Below are 24,681 nucleotides of genomic sequence, written 5' to 3'. Positions count from 1 at the left end.
AGCCCAAATTATCAGAGTTCCGAAAGTGTTCTCGCCATTTCTCCCCAGTCAGTCTGACCACTCTCCCCCCACCTCCACCATCTCCTCTCTACCCCATCATACACTGCTTCTCCTGCATTCTCTGTGCTCCAGCTGCCGGCTGCCCTTTGGCTGCCTGAAATGTACATCATGCTCCCTCCCTTCTGCCCCTTTACACACACTGCTTTCTGTCCCTGAATATTCCCCCGTTTCCCCATCCTTTCAGCTATTTTAATCCTACTCACACTTCGGATCTCAGCTCAGGGGTTACCTCCTCAGGGAAGCCTTCCCTGATTCTCTGGGTGGTAGCACCATGTTCCTTCCCTCCTCCTGGGTTATGCACACAGCAAGGGGACTTTGTGATTAACATCTGTCTGTCCCATTAGAAGCTAACCTCGAAGAGAGTAGAGGCCAGGTTTAATTTTTCCCAGTGAAGCAGCCCTAGTCTTTGGCACAGAGCAGGAACACGGTGAATATTTGTCAAAGAATTAAAAGAAGGTGAAACACTTGAACAAGAATTAATAGAAACAAGAATTAAGTTTAAATGGGGTGTTCTATAAAAGTGTGCCTGGGAACAGAGGTGGGAGGGGAACAGAAGTGTATCAAACATTGAAAACATTACTGGAGTGTTTACTCTACCTTACCTTGACCTAGATGACAGGCACAAAGTTTAGACCGTCTACTAAAATGTAGGGAGAGTGCGCAGGGTGGGTAATGCTCCTTTGAATCTAGAGCTGAATCTGTTTACTGCTGATAAAACAAATGTCTAATAATTTTTCTAACTCTATTAAAAATTTTTTCTATACAACTTCAATGTAATGGAGTCACATTGAAACAGACCAGTCCCTGGGATGCTAGCAAATGAACCAGTCATGGCTTTCTTTGAAACACCGCTTTTGTCATAGCGCCTGAATATATATGTATATACATATATACATGTTATATGTATACACACACACGTATATATGTGTACATATCCTCCAAAACCAACTGGTAAAATAATTCACATAATAACACAAAGTTAAGAGAAACTACTTTGAAAATCCCTTGCTCAAAATAATTTAAATCTTCTTCTAATACTTGAACTATGAAATAACTTTCCTTTTTTTTAAGTTACGGTCCCTTAAGGCCACATGCCTCAGGAGTGCTCAACACAAGCCATGTAATTTGTACAGTCTCTTTTCTTACAAACAACGCAGCAGTAACAGACTACCTAGCAGTTCCTTTCAGACTTTAGTTCTGAGAAAACCTCAGCAATCAAACTCATTTAAGGAGCTGCTGCTCAGTGTGAGTATGTGGGGGGCTTGAGGGCACAGGTAGACCACATCTACCATCCAGCAGATGCTACTGACTCTCTCTCCTCTTCCCTCTGAAAGAGATCTACCAATTCAGATCAGAATCAGTACTGGTGTTTCTTCCTAGCGTTTTGCATGCACTGTCAGCACCTGGATGCTGTGAGGCAGGTCTGAGCTTGACGGGCAGTCCCAATGCCTTTACCACGGGGTCTGCCATTCTCCCAGTATCCTAGACCAGATCCTACAGAAGTATCTTGACTAATCTTCTCTCTCCAATCATTCACGGCATGTTTCATCTTGCTGGGCCTCTAAAAACTTTCACGGGGCCTCATCTGCCTTTGGAATAAGATCCTGTGTGGATTTTTCCTGTGGTCTGGCTACAACACGCCTACACTTCCCTCATCACACTCCAGCTCACTCCACAGTGACACACATTCTCCCTGAAGACCTCTGACTCTCTCATCACTTGGGAGACTTTTGTCAAAGCTGTTCTCTCTCTTGGAATATTCCTATATTCTATTTTCCAACTACCTACTCTCTCTTGTCTTCCAAAATGCAGCTTTTATCCCAGCATTTTACCCCCAAATACTCTAGGGGATGGAAAACCTCTTCTAAGGTCTTTTATGACTTGTCTGTACTAGTAATTTCTCTATTAATATATATATATATATATTTCTTCTTGCTGTTTAACTATTTTACTTATCTGTATCTTATTTCCTCAGTAAACTTCACAAGGCAAGGCAACTGGCTCTTATTCCTTTGCATCTCGCCAGGAGGCCAATCACAGCCCTGAAGAGCTTGTAAGCGTGCATCTAGCACTAAGTGGATAGAGAAGTGATGCCAGGAGGGAAAGTTCTGTCCATGTGAAGAGCATTTACTATTAGGTTCACTGCTCATTATTTTATTAGGATGAAGCCAGTGGTCTAGGAACCACGGCTGAGCAAGTCCATAACAATGCTAGAAACTATATTCATGTTCTGAGAACAGAAAAAAAAAAAAGAAGAAATTTAAACCCACCTGGTATGCAGGGGTCAGCAGCACAGAGGTCAGGCCATTTTCTTTTGGGTTTCCAGCATGGGGAAGGTCTGAATTCTCAGAAAGTGACCCTAGAAGTGGAAATAGGAGCCCCAGTGATTACTCTTGCTTGCAGTACACTCACAGAAACTGCCACACACAACTACTTGTCACCTGAGAAGAGTCAACACAGGGAACCAAGGGACAATCCCACAACATCTCTTATACAAGACAGTCATGACCATGGCTGCCTCAGGTTCCTCCTATGCTCCTCTGCCCTTAAACTCCAGTAGAACTCTGCTACGAGATCCTGGACACTTAAATACATATTTCCATTTCTCATCTGCTGAGTGTCGTCAAAATAATCTCAAAGTCTCGGTGTGTCAATCCGTGCCTCAATGAGTCACTCCTGTTCTATTCCAGGCTCACAGGATGAAAGACTAGGTAAATTCTTTTTGAACATTGGCTTTTCAGATACAAAACTGGCTTTCTCAGAAAAGCAATGGGCCTGTGGGGAAAAAAATCCAAGTACTCTAAATAAATCCTGTGACTTCTCGAATCCTCACTTTCCCCATCTGCCAAATGGGTCTATTTGATAGTCTCCTTCCTCCATAACCGCCTTACGAGATTCCTGTGAGAACAAAAGAAAGTCATTATCAAAAGCCAAATTGTCAGATATGGTGATTTGGCGGGGGGTGGCAAAGGAGGTATACATCATCCTAAAAACCAGCAGGGCAATGTAGGTAGCGGGCTCCCCTTAAACCCCAACATGAGACCAGCTGGTAGGAATGGGCTCTCTCCCCCAGAAGATGTGCTGCTTGTCCTTCCAGAGCTTGCCCCAGCCAGAGGGCAGCCTTTCTCCTTTTTTCTCTCCAGCAGGCGGCATCCTTCTCACCTCTGCCCTTAGGCTCCATGGTGACTTCCTCCCCGCCGGCGCAAGTGACGACCGTGGGAAAATGGCGCGACGAACGCACTAGAGGCCGGGGGTCCACAGCTCTAGTCCACCCCGAGGCCCGGGAACACGCGCGCGACCCTATAGCTGGGCAGCCCGGTGTCCTCCACCCGGAGGCCCTCCACCGCCCTCCTTCCGGCCACTCAGACTCCGAAGGACACGCGCTCAGCCCTCTTGGAGCCCAAGCTCGACCTCGCGAACAACGCTGTGGTGGCCCGGCTCGCGACAAAGGTATCTAGAAGCCGCCCGTGCCGAGTCGCGCCAGCCCGAACTCGCTAATGAACTACAACTCCCAGAATCCTCCGCAGGGAGCGGCGGCGCGTCACCGGAGGACGCTTCCCAGAGGACCCCGCGGGTCCGCCTTTGCCCCCGGCCCTGCATCTCTGCGATGGCGCGCGGCCGTGCTGGGTGATTAGCAGCGCTCGGCCTCTCGGAGAGCTCTTTCCTGGACGCTCCAGGGGCCGCCCCTTCCTCAGTGTGTACTCTGGGCTCCAACCCCGGAGGACGTGTTCGGCCGCGCCAAACCCCGCTTCGAGAGGGAAATTCACTCCCAGCCAACTGTAACTGGCAGAGGGCGGCGCCCCGCTACCCACCCAGGATTCCTCCCTGGCTGCTCTGCTCCCTCGGAGGGAAGGCGCCCGCGTTCCAAGGATGTTCACCACGTCGTTTCCCCTGTACTGCGCCTCCACGACCCACTGTCGGGGGGCAGAGATTACCTCAAGTAACCAGGGATGTTTATTCCATGCAGCACCTCGAAATATTGAAAAGCAGAATCTCAGTCCCGGAAAGCACCTCAGTCCGGTCCCCAAGAAGCTATTAGTTAATAGTTGATACCGCTGACCTTAAGGTGCCTGGAACATGAAAGTCTTTCAAACTCCCAAGGAGCTCTAGGAAACGTCAGCTGAGAGTGGGGTTATCTTCAGGCTGGTGCATGTTCTCACCTTCCTTCCCACAATAAAGTGGCCAATTTTCTATCCAGTGCAAGTTCCCAAGAAAGAAAATCAAAGTACCTAACTGTCCCTGCTTGGGTATAAGCCACAACGTCTGTTTCTCCTTTCTCTAATAGAATCCCCAACTTTTAGCTAGGCTTAAGGCTGCCTGGAGTAAAAATGACATTCCTCATCATCCCTACCTCTTGCCAGGGGGATGAGAGCAAAGTGATTCTTTTTTTTTTTTTTTTTTTTTGTGGTACGCGGGCCTCTCACTGTTGTGGCCTCTCCCGTTGCGGAGCACAGGCTCCAGACGCGCAGGCTCAGCAGCCATGGCTCACGGGCCCAGCCGCTCGGCGGCATGTGGGATCTTCACAGACCGGGGCACGAATCCGTGTCCCCTGCATCGGCAGGCGGACTCTCAACCACTGCGCCACCAGGGAAGCCCCCTCACTGTTTTATATTTACAGTTTTGGAGTGTCCATTGCCAGCACCCATTCATGCTTTGCCATTCTAATAGAGCTTCCTCCTCCCTCCAGAATCATAATAAATGAATTCTAATATCCTGCTCAGAAAGAGATAAAATACATGATCACATGAAGTATCTTTTAACTTTCCCTAACTAGCAACCTTGGATACTTCCTCCTCCATATCCTCATTGGGTTGTTAGAGGTTCATCGAGTAACATCTTTTCCCCACTTGAGTTCTGATCGAACTCAGAACAAAGGAGGCAGGCACATAGAGATCAGAACAGCTGTTTTGAGAGCTGTTGAAAAATGTGTCTGAGGGACAGTGACAACAGGTTTCCCCAGCCTGGACCCCACCCAGATATTTGTCCTACTGGAAGCGGAAGACTGCTTTCTGCAGGTACACAGTGCTTGCCACGTGGCCAGGAGCAGGCATCCCTCTAACGTCTCCAATGATCAAAGTAATCCCTTACCTTTTACTTCTAACAGCTCCTGATGATTTTGCAAAACTGTGCTATACAATACAATAGCAGTTGCCCAGAGTGGCCACTGAGCACCTGAAATGGGGCTAGTCCGAATTTGAGATGTGCTGTAAGAATAAAGTACTTGAAGACTTAGTTTTAAAAAAATGTAGTATCTATCTCAATGCTTTTTATATTGACTCTATTTTGAAGTTTTTAAAATATTTGAATGAAATTCAAATATTGATTGAAATGAAATATTAAAATTAGCTTTTGCTGTTTCATTTTAATATTTAAAATATGGCATTATATTCCTGTTGGGCAGCACTGATCTAAAATGCCTGGACTCGGGTATAGGGCTTAGGGTCTCTTCAAGTTGATTTCATATTTAATGGTCCTGGAGGGGAAAGGTACTGCAGTTTTCCAGGGCCAGATTTGGGTTCTTGTCTCTCACATTGGTGCCATATGATCTTCACACTTCTACTATCAATATAAGCTGATACATACATTTCCCCTGTACATTCAGGCTCTTGTTAATGCATAGTCAAGGAGGACTCTCACCAGGATCCCCATCACCTCAACATGGGTACTTCAACTACTTTCTGCCTTTTTACCGCAGAAGTCCCACCTCGATAAGACAGACCACTTAGGAACTTGACATCCACAGCTAGCTTTCTCTTGGAATCATGATTCTGGCTTTATCAGTATGTTATCTAGGGACTTCCCTGGTGGTCCAGTGGCTAAGATTTTGCGCTCCCAATGCAGAGGGCCCGGGTTCAATCTCTGGTCGGGAAACTAGATCCCACACGCATGCCGCAACTGAGAGTTCGCATGTCGCAACAAAGATCCCATGTGCCGCAACGAAGACCCGGTGCAGCCAAAATTAAAAAAAAAAAAAAGTTATCTACTGACCGGCACCCAGTAGCCTTGCTCCCCAGCTCCTCTTCACATCTGTCTTATTTATGTGAGACTTGGGGGTTAATTTATTCTTAGCAGCACAGGCCTGGGGGTGAGATAAATTTCTGGGATTAGTAGTCCCACCAATTCTCTGTCCCAGGCTTCAGTGCACCGGTTTTCTCTATTTACCATATTGTCTTCATCTCAAAGTTCCCTAGCATTGCTTATCCTTTTCTTTAAAGTGTTGATTCATGGTGTGCTTCTATTAATTTGTGTGGTAAGTGTTCAATTCTCTTAAACTTAGATAGGGCTTATTTAAGCATCAGAGAGATTATTTCATGTTTTTGAAACCCCTTTTAAAGTATTTTGCCTTGTATCTTAAAGAATGTTGGCATAGGGACTTCCCTCGTGGTCCAGTGGGTAAGACTCTGTGCTCCCAATGCAGGGGCCCAGGTTCGATCCTTGGTCAGGGAACGAGATCCCGAGTGCTGCAGCCAAAAATAAAAAAAAAATAAAATAAAAAAAAGAATGCTGGCATACTTCCAGTTTGTCCAATTTCTGATTCGAAGATTTCACCCTACTAATGGCCATTCAGTGAAGCTAAAACCTCAAAATTTAAGACCTCCACTACTCCATACCTTATTGAGAGGTCAAATGGCCCTTTCCTCAGAATTTTTAGGAGATGGAACAGTACTCCACCTTTTAAAAATGCTCTGCAGATCACCAAATTTTAGAAAGGAACAAAGGGAGAACTGCTGACTTTATGTCCCCACTCTGTTTTGATTACCACTTTACTCAAAAGTCCATTCTAGTCTCATCTTGCTGACAATGGCAGAGTATCTTAGGGGAATACCTGACATTCAATTCACTTTTAACAAGGCAATAAATTAAAGATTCAGAACTCTCAGAGACAGTCATCAGCCAAAAATCTGTCAGTAGTTTCTTTTATTTTGTACTTGACATTATTAAATAATGATATTATCCACTTCAGTAGATTCTGCACTGTTTTTCCTCAAGTTACTTTGAGAGTCCACATGTGAAAAGTCTTCCTGCCGCTTATCTGCTTTAAGAAAGGTGGATCAATAGGGTTGTGGGTAGGCTAGGGAAGGGTCTGTTTGGAATTCCAGCTTCTTGAATCAGACTTTTACTCCCAGGGAGAAATGCATGTTGGTCCACTGGGATTCATGCATGGCGAGGTAAGTTCCAGACAGCCTTTCAGAATCAAGTCCTCTTCTGGGCTTCACCTTAAGCAAATAGAAAGGGAATGCAAAGCCTAGAGTCAAAGCTGCCTGGTGCCTGACTGTCAATAAAATAAAAATATAGGACTGGGTCCAGGGACTAGCAGGGTTTTGGGAGTCGAGATTTCAAGTTTAGCAATGTGGGATCACCTCATGGCAGACCTTAAATATTCAGAGACGTTTTCATTAAACAGGGAGCTATTTTAGGTCTTGAGTAAGGCAATGATGGGCAGGAAGGGATCATTTGGAAAGACCAGCCTAACAGTAATATGAAAAATGTAACTTGTGACAGAGGCTGTTTATATTAACCAAATGCTGAGGTGCCTGTTGACTTTTCTAGTATCTTGGTGCTGGGTTCTGGTTTATGAGATATAAACAGAAGTGATGGCCCTGAAAAATATCCCAGCATACCCCCCAGCTTTCTCTTCCATGATGACCTTGGAGGCAACATGTTCTAAATGATGAGGAGGAAGGAAGACAGACTCATATCTGAGTTTATGTGAGAAATGAATCTTTATTTTGGGTTCACTTATTGCCCCATAGCTTAACATCTCCCTCCTCAATAATGAAGAGGAAAGAATTCGAATCAAGGAGTGTCTACTGCAGTAATGGGAGCCTGAGATGATAAAGGTACAGGCTAGACTGTGAAATTCAGAGAAAGGATGTGAATCTAAGAGGTGTTTTAAATAGAACTTGGTAAGTCAAAGAGTCATTAATTCAGATAACTATTTATTGAGCACCTATTATTTGCAAGGCACTGTGTGAGATACAAAGACATGTAAGTCACAACTCCGAGTGCTTACAACCTGGTTGAGGAAATAATACATGTACATAAATTATAAAACAAACCTTATAGCATTATGGTAAAGAGAACAGACTTTGAAGGGAGACCTGTATTCAAGACCTGGCTTCACCTTTTACTAGCTGTCATATTGGGCAAGTTATTTAACTCCTCTAAACTTCAGTTTGCTCATCTGTAATATGTGGGTAGTAAAAGTACCTACTTCAGAGGGTTAGTGAGAGGAGCAAATAATCTACTCCTTGCAAAACTCTCAGCTGAGTGCTTGCCCCATAATAAGCGCTCAATAAGTGCTAGCTACTAGTAGTAGTATTAAGAGATCTAGAAACTGGGACACAACAGAACAAGGTCAGTGCCCAAAAAGTCTCCGAGAGAGGGACTAACGGCTATAAAGAACTGTTCTGGAAACAACCGTATTGCTCTGACATTAGTGTGCCTTCCCCTCCTGCTGTGGCCTCCAGTTATTTAAAGTGTAGTGATACCTGGGGCCTAGGACGAGAGGTGTGTCTGAGGATGGCCTCCTAACGTTTGTCCCTATCGTCTGACAAACCTCTGCAAAATGCTGACTCTAAAGAGTCACATCCTAATTTCTGGCATCCCACATCAGCTCTATAACACAGTGGGTAGAGAATGTTCCTTCAAACACTGTGGTAACAGAGGCAGGTAAGGAGAGTAGTAGCCAGAATAGGTGCAATGACCGGGAGATGGATTTAAGTTGGGGAAGACCTATCTTGAGTTTGCATGGAGGTCCTTTAACTAAAGCTTTTGCTCAACTCAGTCTATTCCCTGTTTGGCATAACGCCTTTGATGTTGAATAACTGATGATTTGGAACTGAAAACCTTCCCACACACGCTGCATTCAAAGGGCTTCTCTCCTGTATGAACCCTCTGGTGTCGCGTAAGCCGGCACCTCTGGCTAAAGGCTTTTCCACATTCGTTGCATTCATATGGCTTGTCTCCGGTGTGAATCTTCTGATGTTGAGTAAGGGAGGAGCGGTCAAAGAAAGCTTTCCCGCACTCGCTGCACTGATAGCGAGGCTCTCCAGCGTGGGCTTTCTGATGTCTATTCAGTGATGAGACACCGTAGAAGGCTTTCCCACACTCGTTACATTCATACGGCTTCCTGCCCGTATGGATTAGCTGATGTCGAGTAAGAATACTTTTCTGGCTAAAGGCTTTCCCACACTGATTACATTCATAAGGACTTTCTCCAGTATGAATTCTCTGGTGTCGAGTAAGGGACGAGCGGTCAAAGAAGGCTTTTCCACACTCATTGCATTTAAAGGGCTTCTCTCCAGTGTGAATTCGCTGATGTACAGTTAGGGATGAACGGTCGAAAAAGGCTTTCCCACAGGCATTGCACTCGTAGGGGCTCTCCCCAGTGTGCGACATCACATGTCTACTGAGACTGCTCCTGTGACTGAAGGCTTTCCCGCACTCAGGACAGTCATAGGGCTTCTCTCCAGTGTGAGTCCTCTGATGGCGAATAAGGGAGGAGTGGTCAAAAAAGGTCTTCCCACAGTCACTGCATTCCTGGTCTCTCTCTTTAGTGAGAATTTTCTTGGGAGGGGTTGCCCCATGCTGCAACCTTTCCTCCTGAGAAAGGGATTTCTTGCAGGCCTCCACTGCAGGGCTTTCCTTCTCTGTTCCCAACCCACCATCCACTGCATGAACTTCAAATTTAGGAGATGAAGGACCTTTCATTCCAAGCTTTTCCCTCAATGTTCTTTCTGATTTTTCTTCTTCTGAAGCACCTTGGATCTCAGGCTTAGTCTCCCAGTCTGGAATGGACAGAAAACACAGATGCATGTTTCTTTCTTGGGCTAGGAAATGTTACAGCAGAGAGGAGAGATGCTATGATAAATCTGAAAAGTCATGTACAGTCACCGCATTGCTTGCTCCCAGAAAGTGTTACACTCTAGGGAGAAACCAAGACTTGAGACTGAAACGGGGAATAGAACTGATAGTGGAAATCTCAGAAAAGAGGAGAATTTCCATTGGGAGCATGGCTAGGTTAATTAGGAGAGCTGGCTAAGTGGAGGGGATGGTGAGGAATAGGAATATCAAAGTGTGAATGGGTAATGTGACAGGTCTGAGAAAGTAAACATTTGGTGAATAATAGTGCACAGAACATTAAGGTGTAGAGAAAAAGAAAAAAAAGCACTGGTGGGGGACAGAGAATAAATAATAAAGGACAAGATTTGAATTTGAGAAAAAGGTGATACCCAATACTCCCTCCCACATACACCTAAATAACAACCACAAAGCAAAACAAAACTCTGCCCCGCCCAGTTCATACTCAATTACCTTGAGAGACATTCTCTGCACATTCTTTCCCCTCAGATCCATGAAGCTCCACTATCCAAGGCTCATCTCCTCTCTTCAACTGAAAAATCACATCAGGTCCAGGAACTGGAAGTCCTGCTCATGGAGAAAGAAACAAGCCAGGTGGTCATGTGTGATTAAATACACAATGATTCCAAAGCTAATCCCAACCTCTATGTCTTTCAGAGAGCAAATGCAAAAGGCAGAAAGTGCACACCAGGAATACAGAGTATGAAGTCATATAAGGAATTCAGGAAACTCTGAATGGAGGTCAAGACTGAGGTTCTAAAAAGGAACAAATAGCATTTGGTCAGAGAGTTGATAGACTCCATTTGAATTAATGTGTTTATTCTTCCCCACGAAGTGAATGGGATGATCCTAGCTTTAGCACTGGTAGGATGGGGGGGAAAGTCCTTAACTCAGAGAAGATGAGAATGAAGAAAGGTCACAGTGAATAAGAATGTGTAATGTGGGGGCTTCTCTGGTGGCGCAGTGGTTAAGAATCTGCCTGCCAATGCAGAAGACACAGGTTCGAGCCTTGGTCTGGGAAGATCCCACATGCCACGGAGCAACTAAGCCCATGCGCCACAACTACTGAGCCTGCGCTCTAGAGCCTTCGAGCCACAGCTGCTAGAGCCCATGCTCCGCAACAAAGAGAAGCCACCGCAATGAGAAGTCCGCGCACCACAACAAAGAGTAGCCCCCGCTCGCTGCAACTAGAGAAAGCCCATGTGCAGCAATGAAGATCCCACGCAGCCAAAAATAAATACATTTATTTTTTAAAAAAAGAATATGTAATGTGTATTATATAGGTGCCCATTTTTGTTTGTTTATTTACCCTTTACTATTGTGATTTTATTTAAACAAGTGGATCATGTTCATTGTAGGAAATCTAGAGGCATGTACAAGTAATAAGAAAAATCACCTTTCGTACTTTGTGTTCATTTCTTTCTTTCTATTCACTTTGATACTGAAAGATACCTATAGATACATTTTGTTAAAAACTGGATAATGACAATTATATCTCAATTTTTGAAAATAATAAAAAACTACTGGAGAGCGATTTTGGAAAATAACTAAGACTACTCCAACTAAAATCATTCCTATTTGATTTATTTTGACATCCACAAGTAGATAATTTCTAAATCCATAACGATTCACTATATATAATATATGTCACTCCAGGCACTTTTACATCGAAAACATCATTTTGGGCAGAAGACTCTCAATTAAAAAAACAAACAAACAAGGAAAAACCCCAAATAACTGGATAATGAAATAATGTTAAATTTTAAACTTGATTTTTTCACATAATAAAAAATTTAAAATATTACTTTAATTAGCACAGCTCTACCTCACCATTTTAATGGCTACATGGTATTACATTGTATGGAATAACATCATTTATTTAATTAATCTCTTGCTGACAGACATTCCAGACTGTTTTCAATGTTTTGCTAAAACAAACAATGGTATAATGAATATCTGTGTACACCACAGGCTGCTAATCTTATTATTTCCTTAGGACAAATTTCTAGAAGTGAATCTGTCCATCTTTGGTTACATTTAAAAAACAGATCGCCTCCTAGAAATAGTCTTGAGGTCTAAACTTCCCCTGCATTGGGACCCCTGACTTGGGCAAGAGAGGTACTTTCTTCTTGGGCCCAAGGATCATCAATCTGGTTGTATGCTGACTCTCTGCTGAGAACGGCCACATCCATCACCTGCCCATGGCTTCCTGTCTCTGTCCTTAGATTTCTATTTTTCCTACCAAAGTGACAAAGGCTCAGCAGTCTCCCTTAATGCTCCCTAAACATTCTCTTCTGTTTCCAGATTTGTCCTGTTTAAGCTACTCCAGGGTGTTGTGCTTGCTTTTTTGACCTGCCTTGAATGAAATCTGCGATGTGACTCCTTTTACTGCCTCCTGCTGCTGATTTTAAGTCTATTCTAAATCTGTACACACTCAGCCTCTTATTCTGGAAGCTCCTGAGAGGTTCTCCTTACAGGAGCCCAACTTTACTCTCACGAATACCTCACATCAGCAGTAGCTCTTAATTTTCCTTTTGTCACACAAGTCCCTATCATTGCAAAGTGCCTTCTGCAGGCATCTCTCTAAGATGTCCTTAAGACAAATATTCAAAATCAAACACATTTCTAGTGACCTACTCTGAGCTACAACCTTCTAATCTCACCCCTACATGCCCTCTTTTTTTTTTTGGCATGCGCGTGTGGCATGCAAGATCTTAGTTCCTGACCAGGGATCAAACCCACGCCCCCTGCAGTGGAAGCACAGAGTCTTAACCACTGGACTGCTAGGGAAGTCCCCCTCTTTTTTTTTTTAATTGAAGAATAGCTGATTTACAATGTTGTGTTAATTTCTGCTGTACAGCAAAGTGACTCAGCTATATATATATATATATATATATATATATATATATATATATATATATACACACACACACATATACATTCTTTTTCATCAATAGATTCTTTTCCATTATGGTTTATCGCAGGACATTAAATATTGTTCCCTGTGCTAAAGAGTAGGACCCTGTTGTCCATCTGCCCATTTTTTTTTTTAAATGGAAACACTTCTTTCCCCCTCCTCTGTTTCTCTGAGGAGAAATTTTCCCTCAACGAGAATGCCCCTTGCACTCCCCCTTAGCACTCTGGATGGAGCTGAGTAAGTTACTGCTGAGCTGAGGGAAGACCTGGGCATAGGTATCTCGGCCTCTTCTGCTGGCCCCAACCCTCTGGAGAGCAGTTCCCTGCAGCAGGCTCTCACATGCCCTGCTCCTCCTGGCCCTGGCCCTGGCCCTCCGTGTTGCAGGGCCAGGCTTCTCAGCAAGGGCCTCTTGGTTGTCCAGTCTGCTTAGAGCTCAGGGAGCAAGCCTGTCCCAGGCTGGGGTTCAGGATTAAGAAACCCACTCTTGCTGTACACCTAAGCCACATCCCTCTGCTCTTCGATCTTGTCTCTCAGGGGTTCTGACTTGGGTGGGAGGAGAAGAGGTGTCAATTTATTAGCCTCTCGAGCCCACATCAACACAGTACAGAGTCTACTCCTGGTGGGAAACTCTCCTTACCCAACGAGGCAATGCTCTTATAGTTCTCCAGCATCACCTCCTTGTAGAGGTCCCTCTGAGTAGGGACCAGACACCTCCACTCTTCATCTGTGAAAACCACCGCCACGTCCTCGAATGTCACTGGGTCCTGGAAACACAATTATGTTCTCCTTATTCATAACCCTTCTCTTTACATGGCCAGACAAAACTATCATAATGATGACAGCCTGGAGGATGCAGAGGGAGTGGAAAGAAAATGGTTCTGACAAAGTAAGGCTTTGAAGCATTTGGGGAAAGTGCTATACTCCCCCGAGGCATGAAGTTCTTGGTCACAACCCCACACTCTCTTCCTAGCCGAGCCTCTGAATATCAGGGGTTCTTTTTTCAGACTTACAGAAAATGTGCAAGAATAGAACAAAGAATTCCCATGTACCCTTCACCCAGCTTCCCCAAATTAACATTTTCCACACTGGCTTTATCTTTCTGTCTCTCTCAGTACACGCACATTCACCTATCTTCTTCCTGAACTTCTTTAGAGTAACTTGCAAACATGATGTCTCTTTACTCATAAATGTTTCAATGTGTATTTTGTAAGAACAAGGATATCCTCTTGTATAATCACAGCATGATTGTAAAAATCAGGATAGCAGTGATATTATATAATTATCTAATCTACAACCTTAGTCAAATTTCACCAATTGTCTGTGTGTGTGTGTGTGTGTTTTAAAAAATCCTTCAAATAATGGTGTAGATTAGATCATCTTTAAGATCTCTCTCATTTCACTCTGCTGTTCTGTGATTCTGTAAGGGTGCATCTTTACCCCCAATCCTGAAACCCAGATGAGTCTCCACAGTGTCTGCAGAAGCTCTAAGCCAGAGCATGGAATTCAAGACTCCCTGCCCTTGGGCAGGAAGGGGGTAAACCACACGTCTCTACCCACACACAACTCTCTTCAGGACTCTTTCAACTTCACTGAGGTGCTTTACAGTATGTGTCACGTTCTCCGCCTAACCCAACAACTCCCTGGGATATGGGGACCTACTTTCAGTCCATACATAGTGGATGTACTAAAGGGAAGTCAGAACTAGAAACAGCCCGCTGTTCCCCAAACCTTCCAATCAGACCCGTACCATTGGTTTTTGGGCAAAATTGCTTAGGGTGAAGGCCACAGGGGCTGCGTGCCTGGTGACAGGCTAGTGGGCACATGTTCAAGGCAAGGAAGCATCACTGAAAGATATCACAAATCAAATAGGAAGGACACACTCCCTAAGGAGTCCTTCCTCCACCTGGCTGGGTTTGATCAAAGAAGCTCCAAGATAGAGAAAGAAACATGGTTACATTCTGGAGCCCGATAGAGTATTTCAGAAACACAAAAGTCCAACTCACCTGGAATCTGGTAGTCGGAGACACAGCAGCCATTCCCTCCCGAATGCTCTCCTTGCAGAGAAGAGCCGAGTCCTAATGAGGCAGAGGTGTGGGATGAGAAAGAGGGTAGAAGAGCAGTCTTGTTTTGTAGTTTTGTGACCCATGAAGCAAGAAATCTCCACACACCAGTGAGTTAGGTACTCACCTTCATTCTCAATACCCTACAAAAAGGGAAGGCAAAGTAAAGCAAGGCCAAGAGCAAGCCCACCCCATCCCAGAACTAGAGCGAAAGGCCATGGATGTTGCTATACAGAACATAATGTGGTGCTTGTTTTACCATAATCTTAGAGGCAAAGTTCTGTTCCTGGCAGTCAAGAACATATTAAGGCTCATACCGTCTTTACAAATTCACATTCAACACTGCTCAGAATGATTACTAGACAAAAAGCATAAGAAATTTTATGAATGGCTATAGGGACAAGTTCTGTCAGGGAAATACCCATAGCCTCTTCAAAGGAAAAATGCCCCATTCACAGCAATACCCGATGCTAAAGGAGCAGCCCTTGGGCAGCCACAGTTTGTTCCGCGTGACCCTGCCTCTCACTCCTGGAGCCACACTGATTAGGCCACAGGTGGGCAATGCACAGGCTGACCAGTGGACGGACGTATGGTCTGGCTTGAAAAGATGACATCCATCCTCAGGATCGTGAACTAAGAAATATTGGGACAACGAGGGGGTGATGAGCTGAAAGGATACCGTGAGGGACAGAAGTAGCCACGAGGGTCAAGGAGCCAAAGGTACCAGGAAGCAGAACCCATGAGCATGTGGGAGGCACGAGGTAGAGAATAGGCTGTAACAGACTAAACACAGGCGGGCACGTTGGTGGTGAAGCACTGAAGCAAAGACCCAAGAATTCCTGGCCTTGAAGGCCCTAATTCACCTAGCACCACCCCAGACAGCAATGTGCATGCAGACCAGCCTTATTTATTCTTAGATTTCCATAAGACTGTAACCCTCTCAGGCTTTGTGTGAATCTTTATCACCAAACTTTACTTGCATTAACTGAGTCCATCTCAGTTTCTCACAATCAAGAGTCTAATTGAGACATAGTCAAATCAAGCATTTTGGGGATTCATGAGTGGGGTGTGGGGAGAGTGTGGTCCTGAGAAGGAGAAGGAAAGGGTGTGTATGTGGCTCAATGACTACTGTCCTGCAGCCAAGGGAATGTATTCATTGATCCTTGTTATTCCTTCATCCATCTATCCAACCAACATTTATTCAGTACCAACTATTTATGCAAAAGAAGTATGACACTGTCCTTGTCTTTCAAAAGCTTATGGACTACTACGCAGGACAAACAAGTAATCAAGTTAATATTTCACTACAGGATGAATAGATGCTCTAAAGAGATGTGCACAGCTAACTACGAGACAGCACATCAGAGGCTCGCCTAACCCAGATGGGAGGCAGGGAGGAACACTGCCGGTTTCTTGGCAGAAGTGGGACCTAAGGTAAGTTTTGATTTGGGGGAGGCATTAGAACATTCTAGGCACAAAAAAAAAAAAAATCAAGTTTTCCAAAAACAAGGAGGCAGGTCTTTACAGGGAAAGGATTAACAACTGTAATGAGTTTAGAATGGCAATGTTTAGGTTGGGGCAGTGCTGGGAGGGAAGATGGGGTTGAAGAAGTAGGCAGAGACCAGCTAGATCAAGGAGAGCTCTGCGTGGTCCTACTCCCACTGGCATGGGGATCACAGAAGGATTTAAGCATGGAAGGGTCACCACCAGATTTGTGTTTTAGAAAGATCTTTGCAATTTGTATCAAGGGCCTTAAAATACATATCTTTGACCCAGCAATTTTCTCCTCGGAGTTTTTCCTAAGGAAATAAGTAAGAACACATGCAAAGTTTTTTATCAATCATCACTAATACTAACCTTTACTGAGTGCCATGTGAAGCAACCTCCTAAGCACTCTACATGTGTCATCTCATTTAATCCTTACAATACAGTAAAAATTTGAAATAGCCTAAGTTTCTAAAATAGGAGATTTGAGGGCTTCCCTGGTGGCACAGTGGTTAAGAATCCCCCTGCTAATGCAGGGGACACGGGTTCGAGCCCTGGTTCGGGAAGATCCCACATGCCGCAGAGCAACTAAGCCCATGTGCCACAACTACTGAGCCTGCGCTCTAGAACCCACGAGCCACAACTACTGAAGCCCGTGTGCCTAGAGCCCATGCTCCGCAACAAGAGAAGCCACCACAATGAGAAGCCCACGCACTGCAACGAAGAGTAGCCCCCGCTCACTGCAGCTAGAAAAAGCCCGCGCACAGCAATGAAGACCCAATGCAGCCAAAAATAAACAAATAAATAAATTTATTAAAAAGATAAAATAAAAAATAAAGTAGGAGATTTGATTAAATAATTTATGGTCCAGACCATACATACAATGGAATACCGCTGATATTATCATATTAATATGATAATGTTATCATATTTTAAATGTTATTTTATATGATAATTAATATCATATTAATAATAACTAGCATTTATTGAACTTATGCTACTGACCAGGCACTGTACTAAGTACTCTTTATAAGAATAGTTTAATTCCATCCTTATGAATCAATTAGGTACGTACTGTTTCACAGATTAGGAAATTTAGGCTTTGTAAGAGGCTGAGGCAGAATTTGAACCCCAGTCTGGCTAGCAGTTTTTAACCTCTATGCTGTAATGATTTATTTTCATGAAAAGATAGCCACACAGATAACAGACCAATAGACTAGAAAATACCAAAACATATCAAAGCAGGTAGGAAAGCTTGACACATGACAGAAGTGGCATCACAAATCACTGGGGGAACGATCACTAGTAATAAACTGCAAACAACTTACATGTTCATCAATAGGATAAACTGTGATTTTATATGTGCATGTGTGTGTGAATATTATACCTTGATTAAGATGAATGAACTAGAACCTCATGTTAGTAATATAAATTTCAGAAATATAATTACTGAGCAAAAATAAAGTTATAGAATGACTTACTATGTAATAGTTATATAAAATTTAAAAACAGGTAAATGGTATCTACAAAAATCTATATGGGACAATAAGCAACAGATTGTGAGTATCTCTGGGAAAGAAGGGAAATAGGATTGGGGAGGGATACCTAGGAGACTTCAACTTTGTAATGTTTTGTTAAAAAAAATCTAAAGGGAAAAAAAACCATAGAAATTCACACAATATTAAGTGAAGAATGCACACTTTTAAAATTACATAATTGAGCATGCACACACGTACAGAAAAACGACTGGAAGAATATATATTAAAATGTAAATGGAATTTGAGTGGTGGCATTACAAGTGATTTTTATTTTATTTCTTACAATTCCTTATATTCTGATTTTTTAAAATAAGAGTTATGTGTTTACTTTGGTGTACAGGAAAAATAACAGGAAGGAAGGAAAGGAGGTGTGCAGAAAGTTATAGCAGACCTGAGACTGCCATTCTTGGGAACATCTACTTGCAATGTTGGCCCTTGGCTGGGGTCTGGGAACTTCCATTTTAAGAGGGTTTCCTAAGAGGTAGGGTGGGCCATTATGCCTAAACTATTTGTGCAAACAATATGGTTTCTGCTGAACACCTGCTGTCTTGCTAGAGGGCCTGGAATTTTGGTATATGTTAGGCAGGAGGTGCCTACGTGGCTAGCCCTCACTAAAAAGCTTGGGCTCTGAGTCTAAAGAACTTATCTGGGCTGACACATCACACACATGCTGCTGCATTTTCATTGTCGGAGGAGGAAGTGCTCTGTGTGACCCCTCATGGGAGGGAGAGAGCATGAGGAAGACTTCCCATGGGTTCCTCCAGACTCTGCCTATCTGTCCCCCTTATGATCTGGCTGTGTATCCTTGCGAGATCACTGTCCTCATCTTAGCCATGAGTATAACTATGGGCTGAGTCCTGAGTCCTGCTAACAAATCCCTGAATGAGGGGTGATCTTGGGCACCCCCGACACAGGTGGCCATACCACTCTGGGTAGCTGTGGCAGAATGGGAGCAGAGGAGGTGAGTAGACCGGTGAGGAGACTATTACAATTAACTAAGCAAGAAATGATGAAGAACTGGACAGCAGACATAGAGAGAAGGGGAATTACTGTTGAGATATTAAGAATAGACCATAGATTAGAAGCGGAGGCTGAAGGTGATGGGAGAGGCAAGGATGACTCCAGGTCACAGATCTGAGCAACGTGTGAATAATGGCACCATTCATAGAGATGAGCGACAGAAAAGTAGTTTTGGAGGGAAAGCTAAGAAGTACAGTTTTGGGCATTTAGAATTTGAGCTGTTTCCACATCTCTGGATAGGAAAAAAATCAGATGACTCTGGCTCCCACTGACCAAGTTGTAAAAATTATTATTGCCAAATGAAATCACTTGAATTTTGAAAAACTGTGAGTTTCATTCAAAATAGAAAGGTTAACATAAAGCATTTTAAAAATGGTTATAATACAAAGAAGGCAATGTTCAAGTCTTTAGTTATATATAATAGTACTTTGTTTTTTTCTATTATTTGTAAGACTATTCATAAAGTATAGACGTATTCTTGAGATATATAGTTGTATTCATTCACATAAGCATGAAAAAAGAAACCTAGGAAAAGGGGATAAACAAAGTAATCCCAGAAATAGGAATTCCGTACCCCAAACAGGAAGGACTAACCAGCAATGGGACCAGGTAGAAAGAACATGGGCTCCTCACAATGAACCAACCTCAGATTCTAAAGAGGCAAAGTAACTGCAGACTTAATCCTTCTTCCCTTAGGAGATGAGCCCTCCAGCTGGTCTTATTAATTATAAGATACTAATAAGGTAAGTTACGTTTTCAAAAATGCCAAAAGACTAGATCAATATATACTTACTAGACAACGGGTTAACACCGGCCAAGCAAACTTTAAAAGAATATTGCCTTGAGGGTGAACAACAGTTTGCAAAAACTAAAACCTATGTGAAAGGCAAAAACTTAAAACAAAACTTACTGGAAAAAGAAGTTTGGTGTAACTATAAAAAAGAATCTCAACCTGAGGAGAGATTGGGGTTTGAATCTTGCTAGGAGGCCAAGAGGATACCTGTACAAATGGAAACAAATATACAACATCAGTTGGCAACCAGAGCCTCCAACTTGTGTTGTCTGCGGCAATACGTATTCTTACACTTTTTGGTCTGTCAAGATTCCTCCATCCCCAGGAGGGTCTCAAAATATTACCCTTGGGTCCTATGGAGATGTCAACATTAGCATTTAGAGATACAGGAGAGTATAGGAGTAAAGGCTCTGGCAGACCGCTTGAAATCAAAGTCCAGCTCTGCCTCTTCCTACCTGTGTGACCTCAGGTAAGTTTCTTAACATCTCAGTTTGCCCATCTGTAAAACTGGGATAGTGAAAGTACACATCTCATAAAGTTATTGTGATCCTTAAATAGGATAATACGTGTAAGGCATTTAGAATAATATGCTAAGTAAGTGTCAGGAGTCCTAGGAAGGTAGAAATAAAGAAAATATTAATTACACTGTGTCGCTGCTGTTTTAGAGTAGGTTTAAGTGTAAGTGTAGCCACAATATTGGGATCAAAGTATTTGTATATGTTGTCTAAAGCATTAGAACTTTTTGAACAAATCAGCTGAACTACATCTGAAATTGTGGTTGAAACTGCTCAATGTTTAAATGCTTAAAGACAATTTTCAAAGTTTCATTTATTAGATTATAACTTTAATACACTGAGTATTAACCAAAGTACAAACAAAGGTGAGCATAAAAGCTCCCCAGCCATTAAACGACCAGCTAGTATTCCCAAGGTGCTCATCGTCTGTAGGCTCCCTGCCAGGCCAACTTCAGTCCCCGTCAGGTCTAGACTCCACCAGCAGTCACTTTGGTAAGCTCTCAATGGTACTCAGGACTCCTCAAATCCACCACATTCACACGGAATCACTGCCAGCAAAGGGTCACCTCTGTTTTTCCTTTCCCTATTTCTGGATCTCAGAGTATTTCTGGAGAAAATGCTTTTCAAATTCTTATTCTATACCTTCAAAGAGTGCTCGCCTAGAAAGCTTTTACCGTTCCCATCCTAGCTACACAGCTATCCCAAACCTCCATGGCTACCCTTCAATTTCAGCAGAACACTGTCTTTCACCACACTGAAGCTTCGCAAGAGTGAGTCACTGAGCAAGGTAGGACTGTGGTAGAAAGCATTCCACAGGCCTGGATTACTGACTGTGAAGGCTTGGGCAAGTTACTTAAGCTAACTGTTGACCCCCCATCCCCTGTTTTTTAATACCTATTTCACAGGGCAGTTATAATAGTAAATGAGACAATTAATGTAAAGCATTTATCTTACAGTCTGTTCAATAAATGAAAGCTTCTTTCCTTTCTACTGCCCAACACCAACCCATTCAACCAATATTTCCAAGTACCTGTTATGTGCTAGGCAGCCTGGGTGTGAGGCCAGCAAAATGGAAATGTCTCTTCTCCAGGACTTTACCTTAGCCTCCTACATCTGTGTCCTACTTTCTTTTCCACCATTGTTTCCTCTCAGAATCTGCTTCCTGCATGACCCACTCTTCCTTTCTCCAGCATCTCCCATCGCTTCAGGAGCTTCTTCACATATCTGCAAACAGATATAATCCTCCTCGATGTGAAATTATCTTCACTGAATCCCATGGCCTCCCTCTGGCAAAACAGTTCTGATTTAGATTTTCCTTTCATGATCAAACTTCTTCTGCATACCTACTGATGCCACATCATCACCACCTACTCTTCTCAAAGCCATTTTTCTGCTCCTGCCACCCCTCACACACCTGAAACCGTATGCTTGAAAACTGCCAATGCATTTCTGAGCTCTAATTCCGATAGTCCTTTTCTCCTTATTTCTCTGCAGCTTTTTGACTGTTTTGACAAGTTTCTGATGCTGCCCAAGGCTCAGATTGCGTACAGCGTTCTTCCCGCTATCCCGCAGAAAGTCCATGCACACCTGGTGCTCCATTTCCGCCTCTACAGAAATGCTTCCGGGGTCTAGTCCCAACCCCTCTTCCAAACTCATCCTGCATTTCCAAATGACTAAGAATTTTCAATTAGACATTTTGTTGGCATCTTAAAACCACCTCCCCCTATGCAATTCCCCACATGAGCTCCTCTCCCTGTCCTTACATTTCTAGCAGATGTTCTATTATTCTCCCAGGTGCCCCAAATTCAAACTCTTATCTAGCTATCTTTCCTCCCAAATCTAGTTAGTCACCAGATCCTTCTGAATCTTCTTTTGCAATGTCATTTGTATCCTTACCCACCACCGACACCATCATCATTCAGGTCCACAACAGCTTGCTTCAGGACTACTACCACTACCAAGCGTTCCTAACTGGTTCCCTGCACTAGTCCCTTCCCCTCTCTAGTCCTGGATGGAACCTCTAGAATAACTGTACCAAAATAGTTTTAGTCCTGTCAGTCCCCGATCCGTCCCATACAATCCACCCTGCTGACCGTGTCTCTTCCTGATCCTCTATGCTCTGACCCCACTGTGCTTTTCCCCACCCTTGTCCCCCCACTGTTCCTCGATACTTCACTCTTATACATAGCATTTCCTTCTCAAATCTGCCTAATGCTTCGCTACTTCTTTCCTATTTTTTTCACATCAAATTCTACCTCCTCCACGAAGGTCCCGTGATCTAGTGCGGAGGCCTATGGTAGGGAGCTAAACGAGACAATCTGATGCGATTTCTGGGAAAGACGGAGGTACTGGAGTGGGCGGCACCCTAGATTTAGTGTCAATTCCACCCACGTTTATTAAGCACCTATTATGGGAAGAAGGTACGAGAGGTGCAGAGGAAGGCTCCAAACTTCCCACGGAACACACGCACACACGGGGGCTGGGGGGACAACTTTCCGTCCGCACCTGTCCGAGCCGGGACGTCGACACACACACACACACACACGCACACACTCAGACGTTCTGCAGGTTGGCTCCGCCCGCGTCACCTGTTCTACTCCCACAGCACCTCCCCCAAGTTCTCAGTGTCCCCTTCTCTCGGCCGCTGCGCTCACTCGGCTCCGCCAAGACACACACCCACAGCCCTCACCTCCGGCACAGACTGCTCGCGACCCAGGAAGACGGCGCCTTTTCAGGTCGGGAAAGCAGTGCGCCGGCGCAGGGGGTTCTGACGTCCGCGCTCCCCACCAATGCTCGGCTTTGGCAGACTCCATTTCCCAGAAGTCTCAGCGGTTGGCGAGCTTGAATTTGATGTCTAAAGATCTGCGCAAGCGTACCCTTCTAATGTAGGGGTGGGCGGTGCCGAACCGGATCCGACGCGGCAGTGCGGCAACCTGAGCGCGGAGAGGGAACAGTCGTGGATGCTAGGGAGGCTTGTGGTCAGCCTCGAAGTGCTGCCTATGTGTGATGTCACGTCCCTCCAGTCCTCCGATGGGAGGGCCGTCCTAAGGAAATGTGCCTCTTTTAGCTTTGGGGGCCGGTCCCTACTGAGAACGACTTCGAGTCTTCTGGCCCTCGGAAGGGGCTTGTTTCCGCTTCAGCTTGTTCACTTTAAGGAATTTGGTTGTAAAATTTGGGCAGGAGTGACGCAGAGTTTGGTTCTGAGGATGGGGCTGGGTATGTGCACATTTTTGTGCAGAAAAGAGAAGAGCCCAGGAGTAAGTCAGGTAGCCCGACTCCCGACATTTTGAGTGCACACCAGCCTGTCTTCCTTGGTGCTACTGGAAGGACCCTCGTTGGAGTCTCGCAGGGCTTCTCAACCTTGACTGCACGCCGGAATCACTGAAGAGCGTTGATACATTGATTCCTGGGGCCCACTATGAGGAGTGAGAGTTTGAAAAGATCTGCAGGTGATCCTCATGTGCAGCTGAAGCTAAGAATCACTGCTCTATAGCTTCAGGGAAGACTTGAGATTATACAAAGCCTGTGATGAATTTCTACAGTCAGGAACAAGTCTACACTTGCGCTCAAAAAACCTAAATTGCCTGCCGTAGGCAAGGCATTGTTACAAATACAAATAGGACACAGTTACTGCCCCAAAGGAACTCGTGTTCCAGTGGACAAATCAGAATGTGAAATTGTTACAACACAAAGCAGTGTGTTCTACAATTATGTCACTATTGGGAGACACTATTGGGAGTACAACTGAGGAAGCAATTAACTATGGCCGAGAAAGTTGGAAAAAGCTTCCTATAACTGGTATACTTGAAGAAGAGTAATTAGAAAAAATGCAGAGAGAATAGCATCTGCAAAGGTATAGGCTAGAGGATAAAAGTGCAAAGAATTAGTAGCAAGATGAGTGGCTGATGGATAAGGTTTAGGGGCTGATAACCATGACTTGGAGCCAGATGGAGGACGATTTTGTGCTATAGTAAGGGGTTTGGACCTTCCAAGAGGATTAGGACTTGGAAAAGTTACAATGTCCAAGACATATTTTCTTGCTGTTCCCTTCTGTGGATGTTTTTTTTGTTTTTTTTTTTTGCGGTACGTGGGCCTTTCACTGTTGTGGCCTCTCGCGTTGCGGACCACAGGCTCCGGACGTGCAGGCCCAGCGGCCATGGCTCACGGGCCCAGCTGCTCCGCGGCACGTAGGACCTTCCCGGACCGGGGCACGAACCCGTGTGCCCTGCACCGGCAGGTGGACTCTCAACCACTGCGCCACCAGGGAAGCCCAGGTGGTTTTTGTTATTCGTTTAGCCTTATGCTGAGAGTGGAAATCTGTGGGTCCTGGGTGAGTTTCTTAGAGTTCCCTACCCTTGGGCAGGCCTTAGGGTTTCATCACTACCTTAACTCCCCAGGTTGCTGTCAGAGTGGGAGCTTAAGTTTTCCA

General features: G+C 44.3%; 1 protein-coding gene across 1 annotated transcript; it reads right to left on the bottom strand.

The window, feature by feature from the left end:
• Positions 1-7,169: 7,169 nt before the first annotated feature.
• ZNF2 (zinc finger protein 2) lies at positions 7,170-22,974 on the bottom strand. The gene is made up of 6 exons (XM_082672145.1): positions 22,942-22,974; positions 21,283-21,476; positions 14,845-14,916; positions 13,479-13,605; positions 10,378-10,491; positions 7,170-9,851 (listed from the first exon to the last, which is right to left on the bottom strand). Exons 3-6 carry the CDS (start codon positions 14,875-14,877, stop codon positions 8,845-8,847), a joined length of 1,281 nt encoding a protein of 426 aa, XP_082528271.1. The 5' UTR covers positions 14,878-14,916; positions 21,283-21,476; positions 22,942-22,974; the 3' UTR covers positions 7,170-8,844.
• Positions 22,975-24,681: the final 1,707 nt, after the last annotated feature.

Source organism: Grampus griseus (assembly GCF_964374135.1).
Source record: "Grampus griseus genome assembly, chromosome: 15".
NCBI lineage: Eukaryota > Metazoa > Chordata > Mammalia > Artiodactyla > Delphinidae > Grampus > Grampus griseus.
The sequence above is the reverse complement of the archived record's forward strand: the minus strand, read 5'-3'. Positions and strand labels throughout refer to the sequence as shown.

Excerpts from the sequence above, each read along its gene's own strand:
- ZNF2 (XM_082672145.1), bottom strand. The coding sequence starts at position 14,877 with ATGGCTGCTGTGTCTCCGACTACCAGATTCCAG. Across the intron at positions 13,606-14,844 it reads CTCCGACTACCAGATTCCAG|GACCCAGTGACATTCGAGGA; the intron begins GTGAGTTGGACT and ends TTGTGTTTCCAG. Across the intron at positions 10,492-13,478 it reads TAAGAGCATTGCCTCGTTGG|GACTTCCAGTTCCTGGACCT; the intron begins GTAAGGAGAGTT and ends CTCCATGAGCAG.